The sequence below is a fragment of the Platichthys flesus genome, chromosome 20 (genome assembly GCF_949316205.1).
Source record: "Platichthys flesus chromosome 20, fPlaFle2.1, whole genome shotgun sequence".
In the NCBI taxonomy this organism is placed as follows: Eukaryota; Metazoa; Chordata; class Actinopteri; order Pleuronectiformes; family Pleuronectidae; genus Platichthys; species Platichthys flesus.
The window spans coordinates 3,388,914-3,405,113 of NC_084964.1; the positions used below are offsets into that span (position 1 = coordinate 3,388,914).

At 40.8% G+C, this 16,200-nt stretch overlaps 2 protein-coding genes across 2 annotated transcripts in view; one reads left to right on the forward strand and one right to left on the reverse strand.

Annotated features, from left to right (window-relative positions):
* Positions 1–3,811: 3,811 nt before the first annotated feature.
* Positions 3,812–10,396, reverse strand: LOC133931867 (zinc finger protein 664-like). Its single transcript, XM_062378817.1, has 3 exons — positions 10,131–10,396; positions 8,814–9,168; positions 3,812–7,810 (listed from the first exon to the last, which is right to left on the reverse strand). Exons 2-3 carry the CDS (start codon positions 8,998–9,000, stop codon positions 6,672–6,674), a joined length of 1,326 nt encoding a protein of 441 aa, XP_062234801.1. The 5' UTR covers positions 9,001–9,168; positions 10,131–10,396; the 3' UTR covers positions 3,812–6,671.
* Positions 10,397–13,496: 3,100 nt separating this feature from the next.
* The window catches only part of LOC133931621 (rho GTPase-activating protein 23-like), a 63,160-nt gene continuing 60,456 nt past the window's right edge, over positions 13,497–16,200 (forward strand). The window contains exon 1 of the mRNA XM_062378536.1: positions 13,497–13,941. Within this exon, the coding sequence (XP_062234520.1) occupies positions 13,933–13,941 (9 nt within the window). The 5' untranslated portion in view covers positions 13,497–13,932. The remainder of the gene's footprint in view (positions 13,942–16,200) is intronic.

Consider the following 16,200-nt stretch of genomic DNA (forward strand, 5'->3'; position numbering starts at 1 on the left):
AGACCCCAAATAGTTTCCCACAACATCTGTGTCACGCCATTTAAATCTTTGCACCAAAATCAATGTGTTTGTCTATTAGTCAAAGTCCAGGAGATAATGCTTAGTTATATTAGAGTTAATAGGAGAATGTTGGTCAGTGACAGGTGCCGGAGGAGAGGGTGCAGGGGGCTGAACCTGTGTTTGAGGTGCAGCCGTGGGTACGATTGCTCGGGGTGGGTGAGTGACATTAGTCAGCAGTGGGTCCTGCTGTCTTGGGTGCAGAGGCCTGGACATCTGGAGGCGAGGCGGAGGCAGCGCTTCCTGTTTGACCTGCTTACTTATGAGTTTGGTGTTTCGTGGGTCTTTCTTGAAGTTATTCACAACCTGCATGAAGAAAAAGATTTTGCTTAACACCTCTGATCAAACAAACATGACTTGCATCTAAGAGCATGTATTTTTGAAATGGGTTACCTCTCGAAGAAAGTGGTTGGCGATGAGATTATCAGGAGAAACATCTGATTGTTTGCATGTGAAGCAGATGTGCTCCTCTGATTCCAGTAAGGCCGTCCGGATACCTGGAAACAAACAGTTCTTAGTTCAAAGCTATATTCCATTTTCCCAACAAATTAAAACTGAAACATTAAACATAGCCCAGGACAGATTTTTATAACTAATCCATGTCACAAGAAAGAACTTACAATCATCGCAGTAACTGTTTCCGCAGCAGGGTATAACTGCTGCGTCCGTTATCAGGTCTTTGCAGATTGGACATAGGAGTTTGTCAGGGATTAGGTCTGCATCGTCCTTCATAGGCCTTTGTCATAACAAGTAAAAAAACAAAGATGACATAAAAAGAAAAGATAAATATGACGCTAGTTAATTCTAGTATAAGTTTTCTTGGAGTAGGAGGCGGTAAATAGTGTGTATTTGGGGACATCCTTCACTTACATATTTATTGCAGGTATTGCATTTTCTCCAGTGCTGGTCAACATGGCTCCTTTGGTTCCGGGCTCTGCTTTCACCATGTAACTGTGAGGAATCCCCTTCCTTTTCTTCACTGGCTTAGGACCCTCCACACTTTTGTCCTAAGTGAATATCATCATACTCATTTAAAATCTAACATCACTACAGCAATGTAGTAACAATTAACTTCACAGAGAATGAAATCAAATTATATCGGATCCTTACCAACAGCATGGGGCACTGTCGAATGAGATGACCAGCCTTTCCACAACGATAGCAGATATAGTGAGCGGGTGGAGGTCCATATGGTTTCTTGAAATTACTACAGAGACAAGCAAATCTTATTTTTCTAACTACAAGAGAATGTTATTCATATTCAAAATATACGACTTTAGGCAAATAAAAGAGACAAATGATGTGTACTTACTTTATCGATGCATTTTCATAGTTGGACTGCACCCCCATGGCATTGATCATCAGGGACTTTACTGATTCATCAAAAAATCATAATAAATAACTTAATACATACACAATGGCCGTCTTGCCAGCAGACTTTACTCCAGCAGGCGGAATACGACCAACAATCACGTAGGAGTGTTTCAGGATGTGGGCTTCATCATCGGTATATTCTACAAGACACAAGCAACAAATCATTAGAAAACAAAAACACATCAACCTAGCAATGACTCCACAATTCACTCAATAGAGCTGAAATGCCTTTGTAAGTAAACAAGCTGACAATTTACCCTCTCGAGTCTGCGCATTGAAGATCTGCAGGTCGCAGTTTCCTGCCTTGCGGCACTCCCGGCCAATAATCTTCTGTTTGAGCTCCCTGAGGGTGATATGCAGCCCAAAGAAAGTCACTGTGCTGTATTCCACGTTTGAAGAATACTTATAGTAAACACGTGACATTTTCACAGGTCAATCTAGCACAAGGGGGGGATGGGTTGGGGGGGGGGGGGGGGGGGGGTAGGGTGATATTGGAAAAATAACCAGTAAAGGCAAGCCAGAATCGTGGCCAGCAGCTCATAGATTGTCTTTCGGTGACCACAGAAACTGCAACTGATGTGTAAAGACAGAAACTGCTGCTATACTGCCACACTTTAAATGCAACTTCCATTGTTGTTACAAAGGTTAAAGGCAATTGCCTTTAATCTGTCTTAGAAGAGGAAAAAGCCAATTGCCTTTTATCTGGCGATGTGGCATTAAAAGCAATGCCTTTGATGCCACATTGTTATATTTCACATCTGCAATCCCCCTCCACACCAGCTGGGGGCGATAATGCGAGTTGTTTTATGACGAGAAGAAGAAAATGAATCTAATACCCGGAAGTTAAACTTCACAACTACAAAAAATTCCGGGAAATCTGCTCCTTGAAACCATATCTGGCAGCCAATGGACTTTTTATTTCATTTGAATAAATAGTGTGTTTGTCTTGAGACTTGTGTAGAGCCACAGTGTCTCTCAACATGGGTTTTAACATGGACGAAATATGACGAACTGTTAGAGATCCAGGATGAGTTCGAGGACCAGTACAAAAATGTTTTCTTTTTGAGATCAAAACAAACTGTATACAGTAATTAATTTGCGTTATCCAGTCATGAACCTGTTCAATGTTATTCTATAATTTTTATCAAAAAATAATTTCTATAGTTTTTCACATATTGTCCTTGGTTTTTAATCCCACAGCGCCATAAGCAGGTTGTGTTGGAAAAAATGTCCGGTAGGGGCACATAGGAGAACGTTGGTCAGTGACAGGTGCTGGATGAGAGGGTGCAGGGGGCTGAACCTGTGTTTGAGTTGCAGCATACATCAAAGAGCATGTGTTTTTGAAATGGGTTACCTGCTAGAATTTCCTGTCCTGTCAGTGGAGCTGACTCGATGTGACCCAACAGTGGAGATCTGCGGGCAGACTTCTGGTCGCTGCAGCATTCCCTTGTACACCGCACACATGCAAACATGTCAAACCATTCAAATTTATATCAATAACCATTTCCAACTGGAAAGATAGAACCAAGGCATCTGTTATTCACCTATTAACCGACCATCAGGATATAAATCATTTCTTAAAAAACATAAACTCCTTTGAAGAAATTGGATCACCCTTTCAATAATATCTGACCCTTCCCCGCTGGTCCTATGTAATATCATAAGTCTTACTGTTGTTTTCCTGTTTCTTTTATGCTTAACAATTTATTACCAATTAAATTCCCCCTTGTCGTTTTTTTGACAAACTTCACCTTTATTGTTGTCTTTATATAACATAACATAACATACAATTTGTGCGTTTGTCTAACTTCGTGTGTGTGTCTGTTAATGTGTGTGTTTGTGTGTGTACATCTGGGTCAAGAATGTGAATGTAGGCAGAGAGGAGATGAGGGGGATGGGGAGCCTAACGTCCAACAACTGTTTATTTATTCATTTATTTGCCTTTCCTTTTCTTCTGTCTTTTTTTCTCTCTTCATCTTCTCTGTATTAATATATAGATATAGATACAAATCTAGAACTACAACTTGAAAGACAGTTGTTTTTCCAATGATAGCATTGTATCATTATTTGTAGGTATATGTGCTGTCTTTTTACTACCTAAGTTATTTTAAATCACCCAACACTAATCAAAATTATTCAAATATTGTTTCTGCAGTTTTAAGATTTTTCCTTCTACACAGATCTTAAACTAACCCTGGCTGCTGTGTGTGCAGTCCACCTTTGGGGACAAAACATTCAGCAATAACTGAAGATCCCTTTTCATTTTCTGAATTTCATGCATTTCTGTTCATTATAAATTTGTTTGAGCAACAAGAGCCAGAATATCAAATATTAGTGTCTACATGATTGTTCAAACAAAAACTTTCTTGACAATAAACTGTACAGATGTAAATTTTAATAGTTGATGTAGAAACACATATCGCACAAAATAAAATTATAAAAACAAACTAGTAACCATTCAATTACAATAAAAACTGAAAACATCCGTCCTTTACCACTTCGCAACACATCATATTTTTTTATGCTCACCACTAGGGTTGCAAAGGGGCGGAACATTTCCGGTAAATTTCCGGAAACTTTCCATTAGAAAATTCAGCTTGGGAACTTTGGGAATTTTGAAAAAATTATATATACGCAAATTAAACGCTGAGCAATAAATACATCATTCAAAACTCTATTTTAAAGATGTATGGAATGCAGCACACGCTGCATGTTGAATTTCAACCCTCCACTGAACATTTCTCTATCACATGCACAGATAATTCCCAGCATCCTGCACACTACAGCAGAGCTATTGAGGCCTGTTGTAGTGTGCAGGACTAGTCAGGTAAGTTTCAATGATATTACTCGGGAAAATATATTAGCATGCTGATTGAAGATTGTTCATCTGTCCATCTAGCCTCTTTCTATTTATTTATCCATCATTGTAAAATATTTTTACAGACGATTCCAATTGTTTGGCCAATTATTTATATCTCTAGCATTGCATTAGTGTTTTTTTACAAGCTTTCTCCTCATCTTATTCTACAGAACAATGCCACATGCACTCTCATGTGTGGAGACATTTCACCCCAGCCAATGTAGAAGGAAAGGCTGTGCAAAGACCTATGTTAAGAATGACACAAAGATGCAGAAGCATATAGTCAAGAGCCCAAAGTTTCCTCAGTGCTCAAATCAGCCTATGACAAAACAAATGTTTATATTTATGTCTGTATATAACAAGGTAAATACAGTTAGTATAAATTACCCACACAATTTCCGTTAATTCCCATGGAAAGTTTCCAACTTTGAATATTCCCGGAATTTTGCAACCCTACTCACCACACTGGAGAAGTTTTTTTTGTTTTGGCAAACAGATTCTCCACCTCAACATGTAGAGATCTCACACAGAGATCCCTTCTAGTAGAACCTAGTAGATCCCTTCTAGTGGTGACACATAGTGACTCATGGTGACTCATGGTGCCGGATTGAACAGGACGTGTCACAGTGTTGAGGGACTGTAGAAACCGGAGAAAGATACTTTTTTTCTCTTAAGTAACCGCAGTTTGTTGCTTAATACTATCTGAGCATGAGAAGTTTTTCAAGGACATAAATAAAGTACAGCCTAAAGCTGTAAACAACAACAGGTGATGAAACAGTCTCGCTACAAAGCAGCCAAACAAGGCACAACACATCCTGCAGAGGACCTGGTCTACTCTCCCTATTGTGTCACCAGTGTGTCCCGACATTTCAGCCGTCATCAGCAACATAGCTACGGATGAAAATGTTCTTCGGGTTGATTTAAAAATGTTGAAAATAACATGCTAGCTGTTTGAGTACTTAAATTAAAAATTGAATATTGTTTTACCTCTAGCAAAAACAGTTTGTCACTAAAGCACAATGAATCATGGGAAATGTTGGGCTGTACTTACAACTTACAATAACATTGTTCTTGTCAAAATGTTATGTTTGAGCTGGAGATCAAACCAGCTACCGTTTGGTTAGTGGACAAACCGCTCTCCTTTTGAGCAACAGGCACAACCTTTTCAACATTTTTCCCTTAACACTGTAGCTATCGGTGAGTCCAACACTAGACCAATGTGGATCACTAAACAAATCTGAGATGTGGCTGGTGGGTAAGAGTGGATCCTTCACAGCAGCTAACTCTGGAATGAAAGAAGCTCTCATTTCCACTACTTTTAAGCACTTACAAACAGAACTGCAGGACAGAACTACAATGGCCCAACAATCCTCTTATATTCAATCAAGCTGCACCAAATTTCACACACGCATAACATGCTATATTTTGGAATGGAAACAAAAAACATGTCGCACTGCATACAATCAGTCAGACAAACATGAACTCTGTTTTTATTTAGAAAGTGCTTTAAAAAGTATTACAGACTGCAATTACAATTGTGTTGGAATTTACTGAAATAATCACCTTAAACCTGATGTCCTGACTGTGCGCATCACGTTACGTCTTGTGTTGTGTCACAGGTTTAAACATGCTTCTCATAAACTCTAGAGAGAAACACAATACAATACAACAATCTCAAGTGTAACCGTCCATCCTGTACGTTTCCTAATAACTTGTGGTCAGCGATGGTCTTTATGTTGTTGTTAAGTGTAAAGTGAGCGCAGGTCAGAGGGCGAGTGATGAGGAAGCAGACTCCAACAGAGACAGGACAACCGGACTTGATCAGCGCTGTTATAATTATGCAGCTGTGGAAAACAACTAAAACAATGACCGAGCAGAAAACATTAATCGATTATGATCTGTCTCTGCATTGTTGTCTGCACGTCCGCATCACGATGCATCTAAGAATCGAAAAATGTCCACACCTCTAACACCCACTCTCTCTTGGTGTTTCACATCAGCTCTTCTGTACTTTCTGCAGACTTTATGATTGGGTGTTGGCCGGAGAACGTCCAGAGACTTTCACTAGGACATTAGCGTTCTCACATACAGCCCCTCCAGAGAATGTTCGGAGGATCTCCGGAGTTCAGTGCACGTCTGAAAGCAGCTTTAGAAACAGTGCACTGTATTGTCTGGGGAAAACAACACACCAAAGCCCAACCCCCACAACGTGATTGAAAACAAATGCCTCATAAATCCCAGATTAACCCTCATTGCTTTTGGGTGGTTCCACAAAAATATTGAGGTTTACCCCAGCCACATTCTGCCAAGATGTTGTTGAAAAAAACTTTTAAAATCTCTGGCTATGTCCATACTTCTGTGTAGTAACCTCTGACTAAAGTTACAGCTGCACTTTTGGCACTGACACTGCATGTTTCCTCATGTGGACCACCAGGTTGCCCTTCTGAGCAAAGGATTTGTTACATTCATGGCACCGATAGGGTCTCTCCCCTGTGTGTATCCTTGTATGGTTGACAAGATCGGACTTCTGACAGAAGTTTCGCCCACAAAATTGGCACTGATAAGGTTTTTCCTCTGTATGGATCCTTACGTGTCTTATTAAAGTCTTCGTCAAGGAGAAACATTTGGTGCAACAAGGACACTTGTAGGGTTTCTGTGCTGTTCCTGCTTCAAACTGCATCATGAGCTCGGTAGGTTTTCCTGTGAGTCTCCTGGGCGAGGAAAGCTTTATCCTGAGATGGTTGGGCTCTGTCCCAACATCACTCTGCTCAGCGGGGTTCACCGAAAGGAGCAGCCGCTTATCAGTGTTGGTGCCTGATACTCCCTCATGAGCTCCAGTTGGCTCAGTTTTAATGTGATCCACTGGGAGTTCAGCTGAGAATTCTTTATCTATGTCAGCAACAGTCTGGATTTGATACAGACACAGCGGCTGCAGAGATTCCTGCTCAAACTCACTTTTATCATAAGGAGTGATAGTTAGTGGGAATGTCTTCACGTTTGATTCAACACTTCTCAGCTCTGGCATTTCCTCCATCTTACTCACAGGTGTCCCGGATTTGAGCTGAACTCCTGCTTCCACCTTTTCATTCAAACACCGGTACGGTTTCTCCTCACTGTGTTTCTGTCTGTGAATGAACAGACCGTCCCTGTGCTCAAAGCTTTTGTCACAGGACTGCCACTTGTAAGGTTTGGACTCTGGATGCTTCTTGACATGTCGTACCATCGTCTTTTTGGAAGAAAAACTACTGAAGCAAATGGGACATTTAAAAGGTTTCTTCTCCTTCAAATGCATGTCTGGGTCACACTCCTGCTTTATATCATCGTCTTCATGAATATCGATCAGAATCTCGGGATTGCATCGATCTTTTTCATCATCGGGAGAAGTGTGTGGATGTGTGTTGTTCTCTGTTGGCTCCAACCAGGTGTTGACTGGTTCCTCCCACCTCACAGTGATACTGGCAGGAGGCTGCAGCTGGGCACAATGCAGCTTCACATCAGTGGCAGACATCTGGAGGTAGTCTGAAGAAAAAAAGAGATCCATTTTAAAGATGTTAATGTGAGTTACAGTAGGAGCTGGACATTTTTTAAATATTATTTAAGTCAACCAGGTGTTTTGTCCACTGCTAGTTTTCCTGCAAAGCTCATATACAAGGCGAATGTGACTGAGGGGGGTAGAGCGGTTGGCAGTTTGATCCTAGTCTTGCCCATGTGCATGCCGAAGTCTCCATGGGCTAGATACTTTGATTTGTCATCAATCATTAACCTTACAAGTTTATAGCCCAATGCCAGAAAACCTTTGTTTTCTTATCCTTAAATACGCTATATTTACTAATATGAAGTTTCAAAGTTTATATTCAGTGTCCCTTGTCAATTACCTATTAGCATAGGCCACTTGAATACATTTGGCAAATTCTAAAGACATTTTTTGTGTTCATTATTTCCTTATATAGTCCGTAATGGAATGCAGCCGGATGTGAGGATTTGTAAATCTTACCTGTCTAAATACCTCATCTAAAAATGAAGCATTGTAATCAAAGGTGGTCCATTTAAATGATATCCTCACTTATCCTTACTACACTGCTGCTTCCTCACACTGCTGCTGCTGGGACGTTTTGCCTCCAACACTCCAGCCTCCACCTGTCCAGTCTCAAATTTTGAAATGTTACTCAATGTCTTGCTTTGGGCTCACTCTTGTATGGGGGGGGGGGGCTCCATTGCGTTGCCTGTTTAGCTTGGTAAGCTGCTTGACCACAGAGAGCATCTTAACACGTGGAACCCTCAGTGCCAAGCCAACTGTAATTACATTTGTTGCAATAATGGCTTAATCATGACTTGAGTGTCCCTGACTGAATTATAATTATTTGTGTTACATTTATGTACTTTTACCCTGAAAGGCTGATGAAGGAAAACTGGTTCCTATTCAAATGTTAGCTCATGAATATAATGCAGTTGAGCAGAAATAATTGTGTGTTTTTTTTATTTGTTATAAGTTTTGGTTTCCCTACCAAAGAAACAAACTGACCTTTGCTATTTGACTTGGCAACATCCAGCAGTCTGCAGTGGTTGTCCACCACCCACTTTGAACAAGACATTTCCTCTTCATACGCTGCGATGGTTCTTTCTGCGATCTTGAAGATCTCTTCTGCAGCTGCTGACAAACACTCGGTGATGAGCGCTCTCAGCAGCTCCATCTTCGCTGTCTTCACCATGCTGAAGTGTGAGAGTTCGTAGGTGCCTGCGTGTCTGAGGCAGAAATGAGCCCTGAAGCTCACGTGTTAATCCTGATTTAAGTAACTTTAGTTCCTGTGTCCTGAGATGCTCCTTCACTCTGTCCACTTACAGAGACGACGCGTGACTCAGGACAATGGTCCGGAGATCTGAAAGACATTTCAAAGGAAATATGAAGAGGTGAAGCCCATTCAAAACTGAGGGCGGGAATTCAATGTCAATAAATTAATAAAGCAGTCACACGTGCTAGAGATTTTAATTCAATATACAAAAAAGCAGCTCTTTCTTGATTACCTGAATATATTTTTTGACTTATAAGTTACAAAATTAAGATGGAACTCCCAATTTATCATTGTTTACTTAGTAACAAACTTGTGTTATAGAGCTACAAAAGTATCTCCACCTCACAGTAGATTTATTTTGTTTGTTGCTAAAAAGTAAACATCCTGCACATAATCATGTGACTGGTCATGTGACAGCTGGAGCCTGACTTAAATTGACTTTTTGTGTCTTCAACAAACCGCTCTGCACATTCCTGCCGTAACTGTGAATTTGCACATCTTATATTCATATTATATTTTAGTATGTCATAGTCCTACCTACCTCATTACATTGTCCTTAAATGCAAACAACTACTGCAACTGTGCACATGTGTCTATTATACATAGTTTGTCATCTAGTCTCTTGTTTAAAGGATTATTCGTTATTATATTTAGTACCACTGTGTATTCTAGTACTTTATTGTTAATCATCGACCGAGGGAGTTTGTAGGCCTACCGTTTTTAGTATATTTGATTTCTTTATTTACTTTTTTACTTATTTTACTATTATTTTAATTTATTCGTATCTGATTAATTAAAGCCCTTGACATGCTGCTGTAACAAAATAATTTCCAAATTTGCCATCAATAAAGAACATGTATCCATCTATCTATCTATCTATCTATCTGTCTATCTATCTATCTATCTATACATCTATCTATACATCTGGAGATTGGCTTAAACACAAAGATCACCAGTGACATTACAACAGCGTCACAACAATTATGTCAAAAACGGAGGTGTCCCCATCCTCTGTGGACAAATCGAATGGGAACAATTACAGCGCTTACCCTGCGGATACGGTTTGTCCTTCCTGTCTCCTGTCAGTCACTGCTCAATTAGCATGGTTAGCTTAGCTTCCACTTCCTACAGTCCCCAGGAGCTGTGCTACGTGCAGCTGCTGCTCACAGGTCAGTGACTACCACTGGTTTGTCAGGAGCGAGACGCTTCAGTCAACTGACTCGTGTTACGAGACACTGACACAGGTTCATGTGTCTTCATTTTAAAAACAGTCTATGATCCTCATGCTAAAAACAGACAGAGGAGCCAACTCCTTCTTCTTCTTCTGTTGGCATTTATCAGCAGCGTTATTACCGCCACCTAATGTTCAACCTCAGTCCTCTTCTGTGAACCTACTCCTCAGCAACACATCCCAATATTTTAACACCAGATTAAACATTTACAATTTTAAACAGAGTTTTAAAAGTACAGTGGAAGCAACACTGTTTCAATCCATTTGTGTGTGTATACAATCATCTTCTTCATTTACCAACCTCTGATGTGACAGTGACATTGAAAACTCTAGAAAATACACAAATCACTTATATGTGCCTGTAGATTTACACAGTTAAAAAAGACCATTAAGAATTCCCAATAGGGTCCTGAATATAATGTCTAACTTGTGATCAGAGTGGGCTCTATACAGCAGGTTCATGAGATCTCTGCACACCAGATGGCACCATTCACCTTCAATAGTTCATGTCCTCTGTGAAAGTTTCACACTTTATCTCGACTGAATCCCAGGGAAGCTCCGAGCTGATTTAAACAGACCCCAGACCAACGGTAATCAAGTGTTCCTTTTCCAATGATGAGAAGGTGTTCAAAGTCCAGCAATAATTTAGTGGGGGAATAATCATTTTAAAGTAAGATTAAGATGCATTAAGATGCAAAATGTCATTAATGTTTGCATTATGTGGTGGATGTCATATTTCCAGGACAATACCTGTGAGCATGATAATCACCAGTAATCAGGCTGACTGCTGAAGTGGAGAGCAGTGGGCCGAGGTGGTCGCCCAGCCTGCCCGTTCCTGTTGTTGTGGGCTGGGAGTTTCCAGCTATACAGTTCTAGGGGAAGCACCACAGGATGTCCTCTTCCTCATTCCTCAAGGATAGAATGACTTTGTGTATGTGTGTGTGTGTTACTGTGTTTCTCGTGTGTGTTTCTATGAAATAACAGTGTTGGCGATATTATTTCAATATATTCTGTTTTTTCTCTCAGCTACTTTTCTTCTGTTGCAGTGATGCATTCAATATGACCTCCAGAACAAGGAAGTGTCCCCTAAAGTAAACTTCACACGTAAAATAAAACACTTGATTGTTAAAACTCAGTTCCAGTCCATTCAGTATAAGATATACATTTCTATCTTGTATAGTAGTATATATATTGGTTACATATGTACCATTAGTGTTCTATCAGGACAAAAAAGGCAAGTAGTATTGGTATTGTATTGAAGTAGACGTGTGTACCACTAGAGGTTACCACGTTGGGGCTTTGACCACAACTCTTTTATTTCCATACAAAGAATACAGCATTACAAAATTTGCCTTGATTCTCATCTCCTCTCTGCCACTTTTCAACCAGGGAGAGTTATCAACCAACATGTTGCATTCATTTAGCACTTTACTGCCCTCTTGTGGCTTGACTTGACCCCTTTTCAAGAGTGTCTCATTGACAAAGACCACTATACGGAGACTACAATAGCAGATAAATAAACGTGCAACTGTACTTGCATTTTACTTTTACAGTCTTTTCTTCATAAGCGATAAGACGTAGCATAAACAGGTTCTGATTTCTTAAATCTGTTTTACACAAGTGTGTCGTTACATTAGGGACTGTTGAGTGTGTACGTTTTGTATGCAGTGAATGGGAGAGAGAGGGAGGAGGAAGCTTGCACCGGCAAATTATAACTTAATAGTATGGTTGAGCAATTATGTTCACTGTCTGCTGTATACAACTCCCAAAGACGAAAGACCAAACCAAGTTCCCACCAACCTCGGCCCTGGAGCAGAGCACAAAGTCTCCCCTGGGCTTTTCGACTATGGTCTAGACAATGAGCCAGGAAAGGGTTAACAATTGAAGCGGGAGAATTCAGAATGCTGCATTTTTACTGGAGTGTTCCATTCACCATAGAAAATACTATAGAATCAATTATTTCAGGTTTTATTCCTTCATTCTGCATTTTTGATGTGTTTAATGTCAGTTCAAAGGAACAACTGTCATATTCCCTCACCTGGGAATGAGGGCAGGAAGGTGAAGATGTCCAGGCAGAGAACAGCAAAATGCAAAGACTTTCAGCCCAGGCTTAGCATTATTAGGGTCTTTCAGCCTTGCTGGCCTGCTAGTAACACAACTCTTCAAAAGGTTGCAGCAATACCAATATTTAAAGCATTAACCTTGGTGTTCAATGTTCTAAATGTGTCTGACTCTGCCAAGGTAATTCACACGAGGGAACAATCCCTGGGAATACTCAGTAGTGGAACTAAAACAATGAGCTGAAAGGTGAGCAGCTGAGATGATGATAATTCTCTATCGGTTTGTAACTACAATTGACCGTATTCACAGAATTATTAAGATTTGTTAAATATATGTTAAAATATAGATTCTTTCAGCAGTAAATGTCTTTACAGGTTTTACCATGTCAGTGTGTGTAAATCTCTGACCACATCGAGACAATAGATGTATATCATTATTAAACTTACACTAAATTACCATAAATCCCTCTCTGTGTTTCTCTTTGAGCAGCATATCCATGCTTCATTGACAGTTTACCAACACTGGTCCTCAATGGAAGGTCATGAACCTCACATGGTTCATATGGGTTGAGTGTGAATTGGGAGATAACAGAGTAGCATCTTTTATTCTGTTTTAAAGTGGGCTGGCACTTTATTGGAGGAATCTGTGGTGAGCGCATGCAAAGGAATGAGGGTTGGAAGATGGTATCTGATGCTCAAAACCCACATTCTATACATCCCCAGCCATCATTATTAAACTTACACTAAATTACCATAAATCCCTCTCTGTGTTTCTCTTTGAGCAGCAGATCCATGCTTCATTGATAGTTTACCAACACTGGTCCTCAATGGAAGTTCATGAACCTCATATACTGGAGCATATGAAGGAATGAATGTGACAGCTGCTGGGGGAATCCTACTACACCATCAGGTCACATGGTACACACACACACATGCTCTATCCCGCTGATCCCTCCACCCCTCCTCTTCACTGTCTCTCACTAATGCTGTGTACAGTTACAGAGGGGGAAAAGCAGGAGGGTTTTAGTGGTGGGGAGGAAGAGGGGGGGGGGGGGTGGCAGCTGAGAGAGAGAGAGAGAGCTGCGAGGAGAGGAGGAAAAGGAGAGGCAAGAGCAGTGTGAGCCCAGATTATAACCAAACACTCACCGAAACAGGGAAGACAGGAGCGTGCAGGGCAGGAAGAAAGGGATACAAGCGCCTGGGACACACTCTCTCTCCCCCTGTGTCAATTGACAAGACAGAAAGAGGATTACTCCCAGGTTGTTGTGAGAGAGAGAAGAAAGAGATTGTGTTCCAAGAAGCAAGCGTTTCAGAGGACGGTGCTGTCACACAGGAGGACGACAAGGAGGAGGAGGAGGAGAAGGAGGAGGAGGTGTAAGTGAGCGTGTGGGTTCAAAACACACAAGCAAAGCCAGACGTGTGTGAGTGTGTGTGTATGTCTGTGTGTGTATGTGAGGGAACTATCACAATCAAAAGCCCAACATCGTCTACAAAGAAACAGACTGACGTTTGCCAAGCCATGCTGAGAACCAGGAGCCAGCCGAAGTCTTGCTGAACACCATGGCCCAGGTGAGAGGAGGCTCACACACACCAACACTTGAAGTGCAGGAAGGCACACACACTCTGCTGAAGTTTTCTACCGCTATGGAGTTTCTGTTGTCTGTCTCTCACATTACCTAAATGCATGTACAGTATTTTAGCACAGGCCTTACCCTGGGGTGTTTGACCGAGGTGGGAGCACAGGTCCTCTGAGCACACAACACCTCATAGTGTCAGGACAACCGTTATAGAGAGGATTTGTTTCACCACGGTCCTCGAAAAATAGCTTTGCTTGAAAATACAATTGCAGCTTTTCACTCTGGCGATCCAGAGTGGACGAGACTTTGAGTTTGGGAGAGTTGAGGTACAAATATATACAAGAAGATATAATGAAATGTTACTTTCCCGGACCCAAGGCTGGACTTTGTGGTATTTTTGAAAAGTTTCTAATTTGTTTGGTAATATTCAACATTCAACACTAACAACACTAACAACAAAAATGGAAGTCAAACTTTTTCTGTTAAAAAATATTGTTACATCAGCCGTACATTTTTGAATTTGAGTTAAAACAGGAAACTGTTTATTTTTGCTCATTTGTGGAAACAGTGTCTCAGCCTTGATTCTCTGGAGTGCACACGTCTTTCTCTTTACAACATTTAAGAGGTTCAATTTGTATTGACAGCACACAAATTCACTACTGATATGTTACTGTTGTGACAACCAGTGTTGGTCAAGTTACTTCTAAAAAGTAATTAGTTACAGTTACAAATTACTTCTCCCAAAAAGAAATTGAGTTAGTAACTCAGTTACCACATTGTTAGAGTAATTAGTTACTCAGCAAAGTAACTGTGGCATATTTTTCATGTTTTATAACGCTGTTACGTTCTGTAACATCTTTAACGTCAAAGATGTTTATATTAACTGATTGAAGAATAAAAACACTATACCTCGCTCACCTGCAGGCATTTTTGTTTGGGACGTTTTGTTTGGGGATTATATTATGGACCTGGGGGGGGAATATTGATGTGTTGAATGTGTGTAAATAGCGTGTTTATGTTTACGGGGCCGCCATGGTTTGCGGGCTCGAGCACGGGGATATGTGGGATTGATGTGGGTTTTGTTTAAATACACTTATAATACGCAACCTTTTTGTGTCGAATTCGTTTATATTTATATTTATTTAATTAGGGGTTAGACCGATAACAAGGTCATCGGTCCAACCAGGGATCTTTCGTTTATAATAACTTGGTCGGGCAGCGCGCAAGGTACACAGCGGGTCGAGTCCGCCCGTGTCCTTGAAATTAAAAGCGTAGAGCATTTCCCCTGGGGTTTGAACAGGGTGATTTGTTACAACCGCACGCTTCATTCAACCAAATTGTAGTAACGCGCCACTTTACATTATCAATAACGATAACGGCGTTGTAACGATGACAAAAGTAATTAATTAGATTACTCCGTTACTGAAAAAGAACTCCGTTAGTAACGCCGTTACTCCCAACACTGGTGACAACACATGCAGAGTCAGCACCTGTGCATCCAGTGCCTGGTGTGTGTGTGTATTGACTTTGTCAATACAACCGCAGGAACACTGAGGAACTGCAGTGTACCGAGTACGAAAACAGAGAGTGACAACTTTTTGTGCTTGTCTCTGTGCAAAAGAGAGAGAGAGGGAGCATCTCTCTGAGACTGAAGCAGTGTTGTGTATTTTTAGCCAGTTGGCTGAAGTGATATGTTTTTTCTGTCTGGGATCTGCATGAGTGTATGTGAGGACTGTGCTATTGAGTGTGTGGTCTTTTCATAGTGTGTGACAGTAGTAAGAAGAGAGCATGGGAGGTCTGTGGGCTCTTTATGGAATGTGGACATAGAGGACAGTGTATCCTCTAAGATACAGGGCTCTATTTTAACAGACTCAGCTCACAGTCTAAAGTTGAAGCAAGTCATTCCATTCATGTCCAAATCTACTTTTGTCAATTTAATGGCAGAAAAGGAGTTTGCCGTGCCAGGCACATGGTTCATATGGGTTGAGTGTGAATTGGGAGAAAATAAAACAGAGTGGCGTCTTTTATTCTGTTTTAAAGTGGGTTGGCACTTTATTGGATGAATCTGTGGTGAGCGCACGCAAAAGAATGAGGGTTGGAAGATGGTATCTGATGCTCACAACCCACATTCTATACATCCCCAGCCATTCTATAAAGAAAACAGGTAGGATGGATTACTTGACACACGCAGTGGCACTTTGGACCAGTGACTGGATCTTACATCATACCCAATAATCACATAAAAATTGAA

Excerpts from the sequence above, each read along its gene's own strand:
- LOC133931867 (XM_062378817.1), bottom strand. The coding sequence starts at position 9,000 with ATGGTGAAGACAGCGAAGATGGAGCTGCTGAGAGCGCTCATCACCGAG. Across the intron at positions 7,811-8,813 it reads TGCCAAGTCAAATAGCAAAG|ACTACCTCCAGATGTCTGCC; the intron begins GTCAGTTTGTTT and ends TTTTTTCTTCAG.